The following is an 18,090-nucleotide window of genomic DNA, read 5'->3' on the forward strand; positions in this document are numbered from 1 at the left end:
TCATGACGCAAAAGTACAGCCAGCGGTCTTTAATTGTTCTGTCTTTACTGGGGATTTTATCGGCCATCATGTCGGTTTTATCGGTGATTTTGATTTTCCAGCTGCAGTCACAGCAGACGGCGGTGAAGGAATCACCCCCGTCCACCTCCTCGGTCATACCCGCTCATGTCTGGGCCGTCCTGCTGCCAGTGGCCACAGTGCTCTCCGCTCTGTCCCTCACTCTCAACTTGAGCTCTGTGGTTGTGTGTCTCCTCCACAGCTATTTTTCAACCGAGGTCTGCAGAGGAGAACAGGATACAGAAAGGTATTTGTTCTTGCGCGTTAAGGCATTTCTTTTCGACCACCTGTTAGACAGCACCTGCAGCTGTGGTAGCACTCAAAGCCACTGTGCTCATTTCCATTTTTTTTCTTCCTAATCTCGATCCGTTTTTTTCAAACAGGCAGTTCCGGTCAGTTGTGACACACCTTTGACAGTTAAGAAAACCACTATTTACCCAGAAAGGCGACCTCTGAAGCAGCACTGCGCGTTTTTTGCCCCCTCACCCCTAGGCCTTGTTAAAGTAGTCGAGTACTGTTCGCAAAGCAAGGTTCAAAGTTCAAGGTTCTTTATTTGTCACATGCATAGTTATACAAGTATAAGAACATTATATATAATATATACATTAGGTGAATGTGCAGTAGTAGCATGTTTGCAGCAAGCAGGTGAATTCTGTACATTAAGTGAATTAAATAAGAATAGACAATCTCACTATTTTACAAAATACACATTATGAACATGTTTAAAATTAAAGGAATTTGAAATGTACATTGTGCCGGTGGGTTTAGAGTGTCTAGAAGAGAGTCCTGTCTCAGTCACTTATGGGTGATGTGATGTGTTACTAAATAAAAACTAAATAAATGGCAATAAGAGTAAAAAACGAAAAAAAACAAAAAAACCCTTAAATGCATGCCAAATAAATCCAATACGATACAACACACCATGACTAAACTTCATTTCCCTCTTTGTGTTTTGCAGGGTGTAAGAGATCTCAGTTTAACTTTGTCCAAGGTTTTAAGGCTGCAGATTATTTCAACTTTTACTTTCATTCTCCTTTACACATGCAAAGTGTAAAACTAACATGACGACATATATTTTAATAAGACGCAAAGCACTACACTTAATCTAAGTATGGAATTAAGATCAGCTGCTTCAAAAAGCTTAACATTTCAGGTGCGGTAACTTATTATGAGACTGCTGCTTTGCACAACATCCTATATGGGTTCCTATTTTGAGGATAGTGCACTGTCGAGGTGCTCATGTCACACTTCTCCTTGTGCCCACATGTTTTTCAATTGTTAACCCTGCAAACCACAGTCCTATCTTGAATAGTAAATGTACCAATTAGGTTTCGTGCAAAGAAAACATAGTTTCAAAAGGATAAAATGGGTGTCCTGTGCAAGATTGCAGAGGCCCGCATTGCAGTGCTGTTGGTTCCCCCCCCACACACACACACCTCTCTAACCCTTTATGAATCCCAGCTAAACAATGGATTTCCTCTCATTATGTACCCAACACACAGCCTCTAGCTGGCCCTTTCCCACGTCGGTTTACAAATCTAACGGCATACCACAGCACCTCCCTGACAATGGAGACATTCCTAGAAATTTTAAATCCATGGCACAAATGACCAAGCATTTATAAAAATAAACAACAAACAAATAGCCCTAATTTTGCAGGACAAAAAGTTATAACTTTATTATGTAGCAAAGAAAATGAACATATCAAAAACAAAACAAAATATATTGTTGTTATTTTAAGTAATGCAATGTCCTTGTGCACTAAACAGATCAGATTTCTTTTAACAGAGCAGACTGGTTCCTTCTGGACAGCAGAGCTGTACGACATGTGGCTATTGGACTCTTCTGTCTGGGGGTTTCTGTCTATTTAATAGGTAAGCCTGAGCAATAAAAAAAGGATCTGTATTTTTGTATAAGCATATGTTGTACCATCTGGCAAAATGTTAAACAGAACAAACGCATAAAAAAAGAACTAACTTTAAAAACATTGGCTGTGCAGTGGACTTTCAACAGCAGTGGCAAAACAGCAGTGCTGCTGTCTCCCTGAACCGACCAGTGAGTCCAACAGAACAATGCATTCTTTGAGCAGCCATGACTTAAGTGTTTTTAATGCTGAACCTAGCAGCACTGGTATGCTCTGTTCCACTGAGAGGCTTGTACGGGGGGTGGGGGGGGTCAGTGTAGGCAGCCACTCTATTGTGATGAGGAGGTGTTGCCCTTCTGAACCCACTTCAGCCACAGTCAATAGGTAGGGCAAGACTTTAAAGGCAACGCCACCAACTTAGGAAGTCGCATCACATCCCAGAGTTGTGCTTTTCTCCCACCTCCTTCAGCATGCCTGAGTCCATTGTCCTTTTCCTGCAGAAAAACATAGGAAACTGTAATATAAACTGTAACACTCATTGTGTTCTGCTTTAAGTTATTTGGCCCAGTAGAGGTGCAACTTGTTAGCTGATTACAGAGAAAAGCACTTGGTGTTTCTGCACATATAAATTCTAATTTTTTCCCTGCTACTCTCTTTCTTGGCAGCCATGTCCATTTTTATGCTCCTAATATTCGAGATGGAGACTGGAATTGCAAGTGCTTGTGTACTTTCCTCTGGGATCCTGATCCTGCTGGTGGCTGTAATACACGCTCTGGTTAAAGCTTCCTATACTGGAAAGCACTATCACAGCGACCATCTTGACACCCTGTATCGTAACGACCACGGAAGTAGCAGCGCACCAGTTTCTCGGCCCTGCGAGTTAAAAATTGGAGTGGACAAACCGCGGATCCTTCGCAGCCAGTCTCACCTCCAGCATCATATTGCCTTCACTCAATGTGGCGACCCGAGACAGCGAGAACAATATCAGCAGCAGCAGTACTCCCCTACAGGAGGTTCACAGGGCCACTCTAGTGATAAAGATGCTTACAGCAGTGGTGGCAGCTATCCCCGAATGCACAGGACACTGTCTACTGAATCTGGTTTGCTACAGGCCCAGGTTAAACCCTGGAATGGGGTCAACAATGAGATGAGGAGCGTCCTTGCACGAAAGTCAGGGATTTGTGCAAAAGACTCTACTCTCGTGTGACATAAAATAAGATTAGCAGTTTGCATCAGTGGCTAGAAAAGACTAATGACCTACAAATACTATATGGTGACAACAACAAGTGCAGTGCAGATGTAATACTGTCAACATTCGACAAGTTTATCCAGAATGACTGCAGACAAAAGAAGAAAGAAGAAGGAAGAAAAAAAAAAAAGTATCTTTAGCAACTTTTTTCTCCTTTTCTCCAACACAGGTTACAAAAGTATTATTAACCTGGTGGGGGGAAAAATGTAGTGCTTCACGTTAATGAATTTGATCTAAATTTCCAAATTATGCACACCAATGCCATCCATATATCAAGCTGATGAATTTATCGCTCATATTATAATCATGTAAATATTTTATTCTGCTGTATATATCTGCTTTTTGCCAAATATGTGCACAATGTGCAGAAGTGTTTTATGTGCTTTGTAAAATTATTTCACATAAATATTAAATAAATTGATTCTAGAAGTATATATAATTCAAAGAAGAACTTTTTGAACACACAAGCCTGTTATCTGAAAAGCTAATTTGACTAATTTCAGATACTAATAATGTAACGTCTGAAGGAACTACTAACCTTGGACACCTCTGTCTGTCATGAGGAAGTGGATGGGGCATGTGGAGCAGTGACAGTGGGGCTGGGACAGGGACTCACATCATTTAAGCTGCATGCAGTTGTCAGTGTGGGAGGGAAAAAAGGTGGAAAATAAAATAAAAACAACAGACAAATCAAACAGAAAGTATGACGCTTCTAGTAATTACAAAGTATTCAGAAATGTCTGGATTACAAATTTGAAGTTGCAGGAGAAACAAACTTTAATGAAAAGCCATATATTAAATGATATATTACATTAGATGAAGGATACAATAAAATAAATAATAAATAAAATAAATAAAAACAAATGATGAACGATATGATGTAGTGCAAAAAACAGTTACGTAAATTGTAAATGGCCTGGCACTTTCAATTTGAACACTGAAAGTGCTTTCTACTCCAAGTCTCATCACCCAACCACACACATATTCATACAGTGCTTTTATTTTTACTTAAGTGCTTTTAACTAACACACTGTAGGAGCCGTGGATGGATCCACCACCTTTCCATTTGGTAGCTAATCGTCTGACACCAGCTCTACCACCAGAGCCATGGTCACCCCAAATACGTAAAAAGAATGATCCTTTAGATACTGAGGGAGTAAAAATGTGAACATATAAAGACCCACAAGTATATTTTTTATAGCCTTAAGGACGTTGGAGATCTTATCAAAAAAGTAATATTCTATAATTTTTGTGGCTTTATGTATTTACATTAAGTACTGATAACAATAATTGCTCAGTGACTATCTCTCATTTTTAAAAAAAATGTGAGAAGTACATACTGACATAAGCATAAGACAAAGCAAAAAACTTTGTTATATTACCTAGATATTTGAGTGATAAAGATGATAAAAAGCATATTGTAGAGATCTGCATTTTAGCAAAGGTGTGTATGATAATGGCTGTTATAACTAGTCAAGCTTTCCTGTCCCTTATAGGCTCTATATAGGACAGGAAAGCTTGACTAGTTAGTTTTCCCTCTCAACTAAAAAATGAGAGGGAAAACTGCTACTAACGAGAAGATTAAAGCCACTTTGTAGCATTCAGTGTGATCAAAACAACGTTGCGCTTTTTCACCACCATGTCTCAGTGAACACATTCACTGCCGCCTCCTACCTGCGCCCTTGAGAATTATTAATCTGTTCCTTCATGCTGATGGCTTGACGGAGAAGACTGTCAATGTTTTTGAAATATAAGCTGCTGTTGTTCATGCTCTTCACGGCACTGCAAAAGCCAGCAGATCAATACAAGTATTAACAGTCAGGGCAGGTGGATGGTGAGCTACTTTTATGAAAGCTTTTAAATATGTGTGATCTCACCTGCATGCGTACTCTACAGTGTAGATGGCTCCTTGACTTTGTTCCTCCCAGCTCTGCATATCTGTCTGTGCAAGAAATGAAACCCATTAAAACTCAGTAGAGGGAGAGCGAGAGAGAGAGAGCGAGCGAGTAATGACATTATGATACTTGTGAGGTTTGTGTTTCATTACAGTAAACTCCCAGAAAGTTGGTTCTGTCAGCTCTCTGGGATTTTCTTACCTGGGTTATTGAGCATACATCAAAACATTATGGGAAACTGTTCATATCATCAACATGTTTTTCCAGGAAAAAGAGCAGAACAAAGGATATGTTTTACCAACAACACAAAATAAATATTACTCAGTTTTAACTGAAGCAATGCCAGTTACATTTTTTCCACGAATCTAAGTATGTATCCAAGTCATGAATAAAACAAGACTGAGACAATGCTTGCTTTTAAATGCATTTAAAATTAAAAGAAAAAGATGTTCTACTGTTATTTCTGATTGCACACAACACAGCAACACCTAGGCCAAGAATTTATATAGGGTATTTTAAAGGTTCACCTAGCTTTAAAATAGTTTATTTGGATTATTATGTTATTATATTAGAATTATATCAATAAAATAATAACACAGTCTTTTGATGTATAATTTTCTTTTTTCCCCAGCTTCTCCCTTTAAGGGTTGGCATAGCTGATCACCAGCCTCCATTGCACCATGTCGCTACCATAATTCTATCACACCACCCCCTGCATGTCCTGCTTCACGACATCCACGAACCACCTCTGAGGTCTTCCTCTTTTACTTCTTTCCATATTCAATACCCGTTGTTCAGTATATTCACTCTCTATCCGCTACACACATCCATCCATTTCATCCTTGCTTCCTGAATTGCTCAACCTGAGTTGTTTCTCGGATCTACTCATTTCTAATCCTCTCAGTAAAAATCTTAATATCTGCCTTTTTGTCACTGCCATCATATCCAAACCATACAACATAGTAGGACTTAGTACCCTTTCACTTTTGCTGCTATTCTTCTGCCACAAATCATCCATGACACTCTTCTCAACCCTCTTCTACAACTCTCTTGTGCACTGTCCATTGCTTTGGATAGTTGGCCCGAGGTATTTACACTCAGCCACCTTCACTACCTTTACTCTTTGCAGCTTTACTTTTTACATATATGAAAACATTCTTTAATTTGTTATTTACGGGACAATATATTTTGCAATGCAAGTCATTGTGACAGGCTTTCTTCACTATCAAAGTGGGTGACAGTTTCACAGAAAGGCCTCTAAGGCTTCAGTAAAAAAAGGGTAGATAGTAAATTTGGAAATTAATATTTAATTGGGCACGGTGGATAGCACTGTTGCCGCACAGCAAGAAGGTCCTGAGTTCAATTCCACCATCAGGCCGGGATCTTTCTGTGTGGAGTTTGCATGTTCTCCCCGTGTTTGCGTGGGTTCCCTCCGGGTACTCCGGCTTCCTCCCACTGTCCAAAGACATGCAACTTGTGGGGATAGGTTAATTGGATAATCCAAATTACCACTAGGTGTGAATGTGAGTGCGAATGCTTGTCTGTTCCTGTGTGTTGGCCCTGCGACAGACTGGCGACCTGTCCAGGGTGTACTCCATCTCTCGCCCTATGACAGCTGGGATAGGCTCCAGCGCCCCCCGCGACCCTGAAAAGGATAAGCGAAGCGAATGGATGGATGGATGGATGAATATTTAATTGTGCAGGTGCAAATAAAAGAGGGGTCCAACCTGTAATAACCTGGTGTACCTAATAAAGTGTCTGGTGAGGGTATATACCTAAAGAATATCACTTATCCCAAAGAAGACGTTTCAAAATCGGGTGTTATTCAGCCTTTAATGACTAAATACAAATGCCATTTTTTCTTCTTCCTGAGAAAAGAACGTAAACACCCCAACCTCTGATCTGCTGTTAGGTTTTTCAGTAAAGACTGCCGCTTGTTTCCAAACATAAAGTTTCCTGGCAGAGGTCGTTTTCCCTTCATTCACTTAGATGTGTTACAAGCAGAGTTAATGCGATGTCACCGAGAGGATAAACGATACCTTGTGCTGGACTAGTTCTGGCAGCGACCTCCTGACGTGCTCCTGCAGCCTGTAGAGAGCCACCGACGGCTCGTTAGCCAGGACGTACATGCTCTCCGTGAACTTGTCAGTCACTGTAGTGTAAACGAAGGGAAGACAATTGCATAAAACAAATGGCCCGTGTTTGAAAGCTAAAACAAAATGATGAAAACAGCCAAAATCATAGCCCTGCGACTCTATACTGGAAATGCATTAGCTTAGTGGCTAGATGAAGCTAACAGCTCCGAGGGGGCAGCAGTGGATCAAGGCAACAATGAGCTATGCTGCACGCGAGTTTAGTTTTTGCTAATTTATTTATTTTTACCCCTTCTGACTTTCAGTTGCATCTCCTGGTCCTCCATAATGCAGTCTGGTTTTTACTGTCAGAACTACAATTCAGCTGTACGCGAGTGGTGTCACCTGATTCCCACCTCTTCCGTATTATTGTTGTAGTGTGTCACAGGACAACATTCCGGATAGAAATATGGGCTGTAAAAAAATAAAGAAAACATTTCTCCCTTGAAATTGTGCCAGATGCGGTGATACGTTACACAGGCTGAATCAAACGTGTTTTCAGTGCCTGTTTTGAAAATAACGGGATTATTAAATAGCTAATCATCTGAACGACGGCTAATGTACTATCGGAACACATCGAAGACTAGCAGGATCCATTATGTGATATGAACTTATTTACTTTCAGTTTTCCTTAAAGGAAGTTAGCGCAATTGGACTGGAAGGCTAAATGTGGTGAGTGGCTTTACGAACTGCCTAATTTTTTAAAAACTTTTTCTGCATGGCTAAACCAGATTATTTGTTTTTATTGCAGCGATCATGGAGGGCAGAGGTGATGATGAGGCTGCAGATGGCCAACGTGTTCAGCCATCTAACGCTAATGCATGTCCATCCCTATCAGGAGATGAAAAAGCCAATGGTACTTTATCCTGCTCTGTGTAACAGCTGAATTTGCCTGATTTCTAGGTTCTTGCTATAATCAGTTGAACAGTAAATGTCTTGCTTCCACTCACATGGCTGTGGTTCATCTGATTATATCTCTAGAGAGCATGGAGGTGGATGATGATTTGTTCAAACACTCCACCACTCTCACCAACAAACAGCGTGGGAATGAGGTTACAGTACGCCCGGCAACATTAGACTGTAAGATCTGATAAAGATACTCAGGTGTTAGGGAAACATTTGTACTTATTTTATCTTATTTTTACCATGTTCATTTATTGAGATTTTTCTACCCCCATCAGCTCTGTCCATACATCAGCTTGCAGCTCAAGGTGAGGTTTCACAAGTAGCTGCACACCTGAGCAAAGGTGAGAAATCTCTAACAAGCTTTTTTTTTATTACCAGTATACAACTAAACAAATATCCTACTTAAGGACTCCAATCCTTTTTTCTTTCTTTTTTTTGTCTCACAGACAGCTCATTGCTTAGCAGTCAGGATGAGCGAGGCTTTACACCTCTCATGTGGGCAGCAGCGTTTGGAGAGAAAGCAGTGGTGGACTTTCTCTTGGAAAAGGTTAGAAATAAGGCATGCACATAGGTACTTAAGAACACAAAAGTTATAAGTTACTGAAGGGCAGCTGGGTGGCCCAATGGTGTGGTGTTAGTGCTGTTGCTTCACAACAAGAGGGTCCTGGAGTATTTTTGCAAAGCGTTTGTATATTCTCCATATGTCTGCGTGGGTTTTTTCTGGGTACTCCAGCTTCCCTCCCAGGCCAAAGACATGCATGTTTGGTTAATTAATGACTCTAGATTGGCCATATATAGGATGTATTTCTCACTGCAACAGACTGATGACATGTGATTAAGAAGATGAATGAGAGGCAGTGGTTTAAAAAAACCCCTTTTATTAATTAGAAAGAAAATGAACTTATTCTAAAATGTGTCCGTTAGAAGCCAAATTATCATACTGATGATAAAGTGTTAACAAAAATGGTCACTGTTTTCAAATCTCAAAATAAATCATATTGTCTTTCAGCCCTACCGCTCTAACTTTGTTAAAGACAAAATTAGAGGGTGAAGACTTATATAGTTTAGACATGTGCAGAGGAGGGATTGTGGATATACTGGATGATGTTGAATATGGAGCTGCCAGGCAGGAGGAAAAGACGACCACCTCAGAGGAGGTTCATGGATGTAGTGAGGGACGACATGCAGAGGGATGGCCGTTAGGGACAGGTTAAGATTTCCTTAAAGGGAACAGCCAAAAGAAGAAATGGTATCGTGCTTTATTGTTAATGCATGTTTTTTCTTCCAGGGTGCAGACCCCAAAACAATTGCGAGGGAGCGAGAAAGCGCCCTGACATTGGCCAGCTCTGGAGGATACGTGGACATCGTTGAAGCCCTCCTCAGACATGGAGTGGACATTAACACTTATGACTGGGTATAGTTATGAATTTATGACTTTCCATCATAAAATCTATCATTTTTAAGGAGCAAGAAATCTAAATACTATATTTTTAACATTTTTATTTTACTGCACACTGTATATTATTCTCAGAATGGTGGAACTCCTCTTCTTTATGCTGTACGAGGGAACCATATCAAATGTGTAGAGGCATTGCTAGGTACAGTGCATGTCTTTAAGTCATTATATATTCTAGAAATTTTTTTTTAAATTGCGTCACTAATTTCCTATCGCTCTCTAATTTAGCCAGAGGAGCAGATATGACCATAGAGTCTGACTCTGGATACAGTCCAATGGCGCTGGCAGTTGCTCTTGGGCATAAGAAAAGTAGGTATACAATGCACATTTTCTTTTTTGAAAAACTAAGATAAAAATGTATTGCTAAGGTAAGATTTTTACTTCCTTTCTCCTATAGTCCAGAAAGTGTTGGAGGACCACATCTTGAAACTCTACAAGCCATCAACATGACACTTATTAAAATACATTAATGGAGTTGCCAGTGTGACACTCAGCTGATCTTAAACCTTCGTTGGTTTTCACAAAAATGTCTGTCACAAGCTAAGGTCATAATGGATTATTGCATACACAAACATTTACCAGATAAACAGCGATTTTTAACCTGTTTATTCCATTTATATGCATTGCAATGTTCAAAATGTTTTACAAACAAGGACTGAAATGTGACAGTTGTGCAGCTGAATTATTTTGCTTGGCTGAAGAATGACCAAAAAAAAAAAATTCTAATAAATTATTTTCATACTGGAATGGCGCTTTAATTTTGAAGGCACAGAAAAGGTATAAAAAGCAGATTACAAGTGCACAATCAAAATGTGCAAAGGGTCACTGTATGACAGGTCATCGAAGCTTTCATACCAAAAAAGGCCACATTCACAAGAGTTCATGAGGTGGCAACACAGATGACATGTTTCCCAAGTGCCACCACACCATCCTACATCCTGTGCTTTCACTCAGGGGTCACTTCCTCTCTCTCATGAGAGGACTGAAAAATGGTCAGGAGGCTTTTCCCCCCAGGACATCCAAGGAATAAACAATAATTCTCCCAAAAAAGTCAGCACTATTCTCAAACATTATTTTTACTTTGTCCACTACAGGGGCCTCCTGTATGGGAAAGCTGTGGGTGTGGAGTTAAGAACAAGATAAGCGTGGTAATGATGAAAAGCATGTCCAGGAAAATATTGTCCAATGCTTTTTATGAAGCAGGAAACGCACCATGCTCCTGTAGTGACAGGTACAGCTTTGAGCTGTTGTTGGCGTACACCAAGACTGATGTTTTATAACAGAATTATGTTTATTAAAGGAACACCATCAACTACTTGATAGAATAAGCTGAGCTTAAATATTTTTAATGGCATACAGCATCATCAGTGGCTGTGAACAATATTTTTTGCACAAATTAAGTAGTTAAATGTAACATTTATAGCTACTTCAGCAGTGACTGCTAATTTGGAGTATAGAAAAGAACAATGGCTCCCCACTTGACTGATAATTTAAGGAAAAGATTGGTCGAAGCCCTATATGCAATCAAATCTCCTTGTGAAAATTCAGTATAGTGAGAAAAAGGATATCTGAAGAGAGTTGTTATCCTCTGGGTAAAAGTGGCTGAGCACTGTAAAGTCTTTATCTTTTAGGCAACCTGCAGAAAGCACAAGTGGAAAAGTAATTTACATTATCTCATTATTACTGCTTGAATTTGAAGTGAAACATTTTAATCAGGAAGTCATTTTTTTAATATTATCTTCAGGATTTACCTTCCAGTCTGCACGTTTTTGCTGAGAATCCTCCCTGGAATTGGACCTTTAACTCTGACACTCTGACAGAGTTGGGGAACTCCAGGGACACCCACTGACATTCACCCTGTCAGAAAAATAATACTCATAATGACACAGAGATGTGTACAGCAAAACATCCATTTGCCTGTGAAAAACAGGATGCCGAGAATAACTGTCTCTGTCGCCAAGAATATGGGAACTTTTAGTCGTTCTTTTATCAGATCTCCACTAACTGTGGCCACAGCAACAACTATTCTTCCTGGGGTCCACAATGCCATACATGTAAGCAGATTATAATTATTTATGGTAAATGGCCTGTATTTGTATAGCGCTTTTCTAGCCCCTAAGGACCCCAAAGCGCTTTACACAACCAGTCATCCACACATTCACACACTGGTGATGGCAGCTACATTGTAGCCACAGCCACCCTGGGGCGCACTGACAGAGGCGAGGCTGCCGGACACTGGCGCCACCGGGCCCTCTGATCACCACCAGTAGGCAACGGATGAAGTGTCTTGCCCAAGGACACAACGACCGAGACTGTCCAAGCCGGGCTCGAACCGGCAACCTTCCGATTACAAGGCGACCTCCCAACTCTTGAGCCACGATCGCCCCAATTATTAATAACCTTTATTTAACCAGAAAAAAAAAATTGAGATCTGAATTTTTTTTACAAGAGTGTCTTGGTCAAGAAGGACAGAAGTACTATCATAAGTTGCATAAATTAATAGCACATAGAAATTCTTTAATTAATTTATAAAAATATATATTAGATTATCAAGAATTGTGTCAATCTTTTTTTTTCTTTATTATAAATTCAACATGTTTCAGGCTTTTTCCTACACAAATCACAACATGTATTGACAAAGTGGGCATTTAATCATTTTATAGACAAAAGCATTTAAATAAGAAATATAAGAACATAGAAAGTTGGGAAATTCATCAAAAGTCAAGATAAAAATTATCATTTTGTGATGATGCACATGAATAACAGTCAGTCAACGACCACCTCCTAATGGACAACTACTACTAGGATTTAAATACCAGGGACTCTCCACCCTTTCATTTTAAAACTAAAGAAAGCTCTTGATGAGAGGTGAAATGTCTTCAATGAACTTGAAGTCCGATTGCTTTCTTTTTTAACAAAACAAACATGATCTGGATGACTGAGAATCTACACACATACTATTAGTTAAAAAAATTAGCATATCTCAGCATGGTGTGCAGTGTATCAAAATGTTGGGGAAACTGAACAAGTGGAGGACAAAATAAGAAGCCACAGACCTAAAGAGCCATTTATGGCAGGCCAAAAGTATCTGAAAGTCAAATCTTCAATAGGAAAAAAAATCCAGCAAAGACGTGGCCCAGGACCTGAGAGATCCATTTGCTTTCACCTAACCCTTATCAGAAAGAGAAAAAAATCCTTGGCAACGGGTCTTCTAAGCAATGAATTTAAAAAGTATGACGAAAGTCAGGAGAGAGTTACTACAGTGAGTGTCTACACGATCCATGCTGTGTGCAATCCTGCCAGTGGTTTTGTGTCTTCTTAAACTTGATGGAATTATAAACACAGAAATGTATCGTGAGATCAGATTTTGAGCCACCCCGCATTTCTCTGCATGACAATGATCCCCAAAAAACACTACTACACAACTTTGAATATCCTTGAAACCTGGAGAATTCTTGGAAGACTATTCCTGCATTTGTATATATGTTTGCACATACTTTAATAAATCCCTGCCCCTTGTCCCCCCATTTTCCAAGCAAAATATAAACAACTGGGGATAGCTTAACAATTTTAACCAGTATCATACCACTGTGCAGATCATGTAGTACAGTTAGTTAGTTGTAGTACAGTTACTAACTGTACTACATGATGAGTACTAGATGAGCCATGCATTGATGGAAATGAATTAAAGTTGTTAGGGAGCTTAAGATCTGGTAAAATGTTTTGCCCTCTTTGTTAAATTGGTCTGATCGTCTTCTTCTTCTTCTTAATAATAATAACAATAACAATAATAATAATAATAATAATAATAACAATGTTATTATAATTATAAAACTATAAGGGTAGACAGACATTGAAATACAAATACACTCAGAAACACAAAGGCTTAAAACATGAATAAAATTAATGAAAGACCAGAGATAAAACGCATAATAGAATCATTCAAAAGCAAGCCTATAAACATAATTTTCTCAGGCAGGTCATTCTAAAGTCGAGATGGCCCTGATGGAAAAAAACAGTCACCTTTTCGATTTAAATCTTGATTTTCAAAGCAGCCTGCAGGGCCCCACCTGAGGATCACAAGCTGCGAGCAGGCTTATATGGGGTCAGTAGCTCTACTATGTAGCTTGAGGACAGACCCAGGAAAGCTTGGGAAGTAATCAGTAAAATCTTAAAATTCTGAGCATGTTGAAGATGAGAGTGTAACTTTTCATTAATGCCAGTGGAGAGAATTGCAGAAGTCCAGTCTTGAGAAAATAAACATGTGACATAAACCCATATTTTGAGCTCTGGCTCAGAGATGATGGCAGTTATGTGGATAGTGTTCACACATGGCTGCTTCTTTGCATGATCAAGCTTTAACCTGTATTTGTGGATTACAAGACGAACTTGTTCGCACAGTGATTTCTGAGCCCATACAGTGATTTCCATGACAGAATCATGTCTGCATTTAATGCAACGCCACCTGAGAGCCCAAAGATCAAGGGCATCCAATAATGATTTTTGGCCTTATGCTCCTTGAAATATTTCCTGATTCTCTGAATCTTTCGATGACATTATGCACTGTGTAGATGATGACCATATATTCACACTAGTCTCTGAAATTAATTGTTTCAAAACATATAGATGATGATTTGTCCATCTTTACTTCTGAGAAACGTCCTCTCTAAGATGCTGTTTTTATAGCTAGCCATGTTAGTGACCTGTTGCTGATTAACTAGTTTCATGTTAATTGGCACTTCTTTTTTTTTGAAGTACCACTTACATTTGTCCCAGCTTTTTTAGAGAAATGTTGCTGTCACCAAGTTTAAAATGAGCTATTATTCTTAATGAAACAGTAAAATAGGGTTTCGGTTTAAAATTCTGGTGTTTTTCTGTTCTATAGAAAATACGATATAGAATTGTGAAGTTTGCAAAGCATTGCAATTTGTTTGTATCTACATCTCACACAGTCTTCCAGCAACTCAAAACTAAAGGGCAGACTAAACTAACCTTTCTTTAGGTTTCTGGTAACAGTTTTAGCAATAAGTTGTGAGGAACGGGTCCATTGCTATATTTGTATTTACCTGGTCTGAGTTCCAGCATGTCTCCTCATTGCAGTCAAACATGAACTTCTTTCCATACTGCTTAACATCTCTGTTTAGCACTGAACTCACTCTGAAATGAGAATAGAAACACAAGATTCACGACTCAAGGACCAGTAACAGGCTGCCGTCCAAACACGTACAACAGCCAAGTACATTATCTATGCACTGGTGAGTACATTTCTCTCATTTTCATTCTCTCGTTTTGCTTTTTCTCTACCTGCTTTGTGTTTCGCTGCAAAGCAACGAGGAAGCCATGTCAAAACTTCAAATCACAACGTGCCGTAAAGCGCTGGAACCTCGCTGTGTTGTTTTTACGACTGTGACGTTCTGGCATGACCGCTTTTCTTTCCTGCCACCAGGTGGAAGTCTCGCTCCGTCAAAAATATTTAGACGACAGTCTTTCGCTATACGTGGCTGGAGGTTAAGTCTCTTAATCTTCATCTGAGGTCCCGGGCGCTCATGATTAATAATTAAACGCAGAAAAAAATAAAGTTGATCCCGCTCTTCGTGGCCTGTGAGGGGCTGCACTGCTCTTCATCTTCTTGTTTGTCCCCCCAGGTCTCGTTGCTGTCCTCCCAGGCGAGACGCAAAAGGTCAGAGAAATGAGAATCGATTGGGACGGGGGGCATTGATCAGCAACCTACAGATGAGGCATAGATGCTAAAAATGGCCTACACTTAAATATAGAGCTGCCGCCAGTATTAACCCGGGTTTGAGATTTTCTCCCAAGGACGTCAGGAAACGGGCAAAGATGTTACATGTGTGTTAAGATGAAGGTGTGTTTGGGTGATGGGATAATCCTATAAAAGAACCAATATCGGCCTCTCAGTGCTTTTATTAGCGAGCATATCCCCATATCTCAGTTTCATAACCTGGGAACCAATAACACAGGAGAGCAAATCTCCCTCTCCCCCCTCTTTGTGTGTGTGTGTGTGTGAGTGAGTGTGAGTGAAGGAGGGAGCCTGTTTTTGGCACATGGTCCACTGCAGATGGAGAACTCCTGCTGAGGTTTTGTCACAGTGCCCCCCCTTCACAGCACATAATCAATAGGTCTAAAATACAAAAACTGATGAAACCCAGCCTCCGTGAAAATTGTGCAGGGGGCTGGGGAGAGGGACTGTATTATAAGGTTTGGACCCCCTCCTCCACCACTACCACCACCCTTACCCTCTGCACAACCAGCAGCATGCTCGCTCACACTTTGACTTTGTGAGCCTTACGTTACAGCCCCGGTTTGTGCAGCAGCTCCTGCAGCACCCTGTCGAGTATTTGAGATTGAGAATAAATTGTGATTTCAAGCTGCAGTAATATATTACCCATCCATATATGAATGTGCAATATATCTTTGGAGTTTTTGTAAAGCTGTTAATCAGAAACACTGCCTGAATTAATTTGGCAGGTGCTCATATTTTTCCACATCAAAACTAATTTTCTGGCCCGTAGCCATTCTGGAAGCCCACCTGGCCGGCAATCGCTCGCTGGGTGAGTGATGAGATGGCATTGACCCATAAACTTGTGCCCACGTTGGCTGCTAATAATGCCAAGGTGGACTGCAAGTGGCCAGTCATCCTCAGAACCCGCAGGAGCTCTTTTTGTATCCATTAAAAAGCATAGTTAGAGACTGTGACATTGCCAGGAAGTCAGTGTGCCCAGACAGAATTCTCAAACACCCACAACCTGTCATTTCTACACTTAAGGTATTATACAAATAAGAAAAGTATACCTGTAGGCTTATTTGTTTCTTTAACATTCTCCCCCCTTTTTCTTTTTACTATAAGCTAAACTGAGTGGCTCCTGGTTACAGTCACATTTAACGGATGGACATATGTTAGATCTCTTCATCTAACTATCAACATAAAAGCTTAATGAATATAATGAAAAAGTGCATTTGTTCCCACCTGACAGTGACTGTGGCCTAGAGGTGGGGTGACAAAGGGGAGACCTGTTATTGTTGTCGCAGCTGTTCTGACTGCTTATCTCTAAAAATATTCATTGATTCCCCCCCCCCCCCCCGCTTGTGGATAATCAGCTTTTGTTCGTGTCTCCGTTCTAACATCTCAGTATTCTTTATTCCACAGTGAAACATTTCTGGCCCCTGAACTTATAGGATTATCTTCACCTCATGTCACTGATACGACTTAAATCCTTGTGTTCCCTCCCTCAGCCATCCTTGCCATCCTTCTCTTTCACCTCAGCGGCTGATGTTGCTCTCTGACTTTTTGTCGCCTCTGTTTCTGGGTTATGTCCCACGAGGCAGGATTAGTGGCTAGCAAACTAACTTTGGGCTTAACCCTGGCTGGCTTTGTGGTCTCACTGCAGTGACTCACTTTTCACTCTGTGTGTATCACCATGGTAACTTAGGCAGCTCCCATAACCTGCAGGCTATCAGATCCAACTATGTAAAAGTCTGACTCCTCACCCATCAGTGATACTAGAGAATAGCACTGATATTTCTCAAGGTTCCTGGTGACAGAGAAACACAGAATTTAAAAGGGTTCCTTTTGCATTAAAATACCAAAGTATACATCTTTTAACAAAACTTTATGCTGTTATTATCCCCTCCCCCCATGCAGAGACATGTTTTTTTCATTGGAAATGATGAACATTTAGGCTACACTATCTGCAGTTCGCCTCCAGCAGTCTTGTCTAGGTTTCACAATAGAATCGGCTTAAACCTCGATACATATATTGCTCATTTTTTATTCATTATAATAGTTTGATCTTGTTGAGAAAAGAGCATCGGCATTTGGGGGGAAAAAAATCCATTGCTTTGCCATATTTCCCATGTTTGCCATTTCAGTACAATTTCTTAACTCAACAATGTTAGTGAAAAATAAGATTTTCTTGTAGTGTTCACCTGCCAAAAAACAGTGTGTCACCTGGGTGATTTAACACTAAAGACAAACTAATAAACTTTAGGGTTCATTAACCCTTTAAGACCTACCATTGAACCAAGTCCGCCAGAGCTTATATTATATTTTTACATGCTGTAGTGCCATTTCTGGGAGCATTTCAAGTTGCTGTACACCAATACAACCATTATAGACCAAATTTTAATAATATGTATGCATTAAGTGCATAGTAATTACATAAATTGCAAAAAAGTGCAATAAACTACCAAAAAATTGAAAATTGTTTTGTTTTTTTTAACATATATTTCTAGTTAGAGAAATTTAAGAGGCTTATCCCTCAAAACTGTAAATACAAAAACGTTGCACAAAATAGTTTCCCACCACAGGAAATTTATTTTGAGTATCTTCATAGTTTTATTTTTGAAATTCACCAATTTTTATATACTGCAGGAAAAACGAAAATAAGTATTATAATGCAAATTTGCAAAAAAAAAAAATAGCATGTGCATCAAAATAAACTATTTCCAGCAGTGCAATTTGACTTCTAAGCATCCCAGAAACGACACAGAAAGTCATAAAGTCAAACATAACT

General features: G+C 39.8%; 4 protein-coding genes across 6 annotated transcripts; 2 read left to right on the top strand and 2 right to left on the bottom strand.

Moving 5' to 3' along the window:
• The first annotated feature begins 2 nt into the window (after nucleotides 1-2).
• tmem221 (transmembrane protein 221) lies at nucleotides 3-3,609 on the top strand. The gene is made up of 3 exons (XM_005920700.3): nucleotides 3-304; nucleotides 1,846-1,931; nucleotides 2,587-3,609. Exons 1-3 carry the CDS (start codon nucleotides 3-5, stop codon nucleotides 3,126-3,128), a joined length of 930 nt encoding a protein of 309 aa, XP_005920762.1. The 3' UTR covers nucleotides 3,129-3,609.
• borcs8 (BLOC-1 related complex subunit 8) lies at nucleotides 298-7,605 on the bottom strand. 3 transcript variants are annotated; one of them, XM_005920701.3, is made up of 6 exons: nucleotides 7,448-7,591; nucleotides 7,105-7,217; nucleotides 5,048-5,112; nucleotides 4,845-4,952; nucleotides 3,709-3,796; nucleotides 298-2,415 (listed from the first exon to the last, which is right to left on the bottom strand). In XM_005920701.3, exons 1-5 carry the CDS (start codon nucleotides 7,482-7,484, stop codon nucleotides 3,727-3,729), a joined length of 393 nt encoding a protein of 130 aa, XP_005920763.1. In that variant the 5' UTR covers nucleotides 7,485-7,591; the 3' UTR covers nucleotides 298-2,415; nucleotides 3,709-3,726. The 3 variants fall into 3 exon arrangements, 2 of the variants coding, with proteins under 2 accessions (XP_005920763.1, XP_005920764.1); XR_006054306.1 differs by having other exon boundaries at nucleotides 3,709-4,952; XM_005920702.3 differs by lacking the exon at nucleotides 3,709-3,796 and having other exon boundaries at nucleotides 7,448-7,605.
• Nucleotides 7,606-7,620: 15 nt separating this feature from the next.
• On the top strand, nucleotides 7,621-10,303 carry rfxank (regulatory factor X-associated ankyrin-containing protein). Its single transcript, XM_005920703.3, has 9 exons — nucleotides 7,621-7,869; nucleotides 7,949-8,053; nucleotides 8,179-8,277; nucleotides 8,379-8,444; nucleotides 8,550-8,650; nucleotides 9,392-9,517; nucleotides 9,635-9,701; nucleotides 9,788-9,868; nucleotides 9,957-10,303. Exons 2-9 carry the CDS (start codon nucleotides 7,954-7,956, stop codon nucleotides 10,007-10,009), a joined length of 693 nt encoding a protein of 230 aa, XP_005920765.1. The 5' UTR covers nucleotides 7,621-7,869; nucleotides 7,949-7,953; the 3' UTR covers nucleotides 10,010-10,303.
• LOC102305457 (nuclear receptor 2C2-associated protein) lies at nucleotides 10,151-14,962 on the bottom strand. The gene is made up of 5 exons (XM_005920704.2): nucleotides 14,864-14,962; nucleotides 14,626-14,716; nucleotides 11,311-11,416; nucleotides 11,128-11,195; nucleotides 10,151-10,675 (listed from the first exon to the last, which is right to left on the bottom strand). Exons 1-5 carry the CDS (start codon nucleotides 14,899-14,901, stop codon nucleotides 10,553-10,555), a joined length of 426 nt encoding a protein of 141 aa, XP_005920766.1. The 5' UTR covers nucleotides 14,902-14,962; the 3' UTR covers nucleotides 10,151-10,552.
• Between the last annotated feature and the right edge of the window lie 3,128 nt (nucleotides 14,963-18,090).

Source organism: Haplochromis burtoni, unplaced genomic scaffold, assembly GCF_018398535.1.
Source record: "Haplochromis burtoni strain Fernald_Lab_line unplaced genomic scaffold, NCSU_Asbu1 Contig_42, whole genome shotgun sequence".
Lineage (NCBI taxonomy): Eukaryota > Metazoa > Chordata > Actinopteri > Cichliformes > Cichlidae > Haplochromis > Haplochromis burtoni.

What these genes read in the sequence shown, in the direction of transcription:
- tmem221 (XM_005920700.3), top strand. Translation starts at nt 3, where the DNA reads ATGACGCAAAAGTACAGCCAGCGGTCTTTAATTGTTCTGTCTTTACTG. An exon ending in GGAGAACAGGATACAGAAAG is followed by an intron (nt 305 to 1,845) that starts GTATTTGTTCTT and finishes TTCTTTTAACAG; the next exon opens with AGCAGACTGGTTCCTTCTGG. An exon ending in GGTTTCTGTCTATTTAATAG is followed by an intron (nt 1,932 to 2,586) that starts GTAAGCCTGAGC and finishes CTTTCTTGGCAG; the next exon opens with CCATGTCCATTTTTATGCTC.
- borcs8 (XM_005920701.3), bottom strand. Translation starts at nt 7,484, where the DNA reads ATGGAGGACCAGGAGATGCAACTGAAAGTCAGAAGGG. An exon ending in CAGAACTAGTCCAGCACAAG is followed by an intron (nt 5,113 to 7,104) that starts GTATCGTTTATC and finishes TTTCTTGCACAG; the next exon opens with ACAGATATGCAGAGCTGGGA. An exon ending in AATAATTCTCAAGGGCGCAG is followed by an intron (nt 3,797 to 4,844) that starts GTAGGAGGCGGC and finishes AACTGCATGCAG; the next exon opens with CTTAAATGATGTGAGTCCCT.
- rfxank (XM_005920703.3), top strand. Translation starts at nt 7,954, where the DNA reads ATGGAGGGCAGAGGTGATGATGAGGCTGCAGATGGCCAACGTGTTCAG. An exon ending in ACGCCCGGCAACATTAGACT is followed by an intron (nt 8,278 to 8,378) that starts GTAAGATCTGAT and finishes TACCCCCATCAG; the next exon opens with CTCTGTCCATACATCAGCTT. An exon ending in TGGACTTTCTCTTGGAAAAG is followed by an intron (nt 8,651 to 9,391) that starts GTTAGAAATAAG and finishes TTTTTCTTCCAG; the next exon opens with GGTGCAGACCCCAAAACAAT.
- LOC102305457 (XM_005920704.2), bottom strand. Translation starts at nt 14,901, where the DNA reads ATGGCTTCCTCGTTGCTTTGCAGCGAAACACAAAGCAG. An exon ending in TGCAGCGAAACACAAAGCAG is followed by an intron (nt 14,717 to 14,863) that starts GTAGAGAAAAAG and finishes TTCTCATTTCAG; the next exon opens with AGTGAGTTCAGTGCTAAACA. An exon ending in CATGCTGGAACTCAGACCAG is followed by an intron (nt 11,417 to 14,625) that starts GTAAATACAAAT and finishes TTTTTCTGACAG; the next exon opens with GGTGAATGTCAGTGGGTGTC.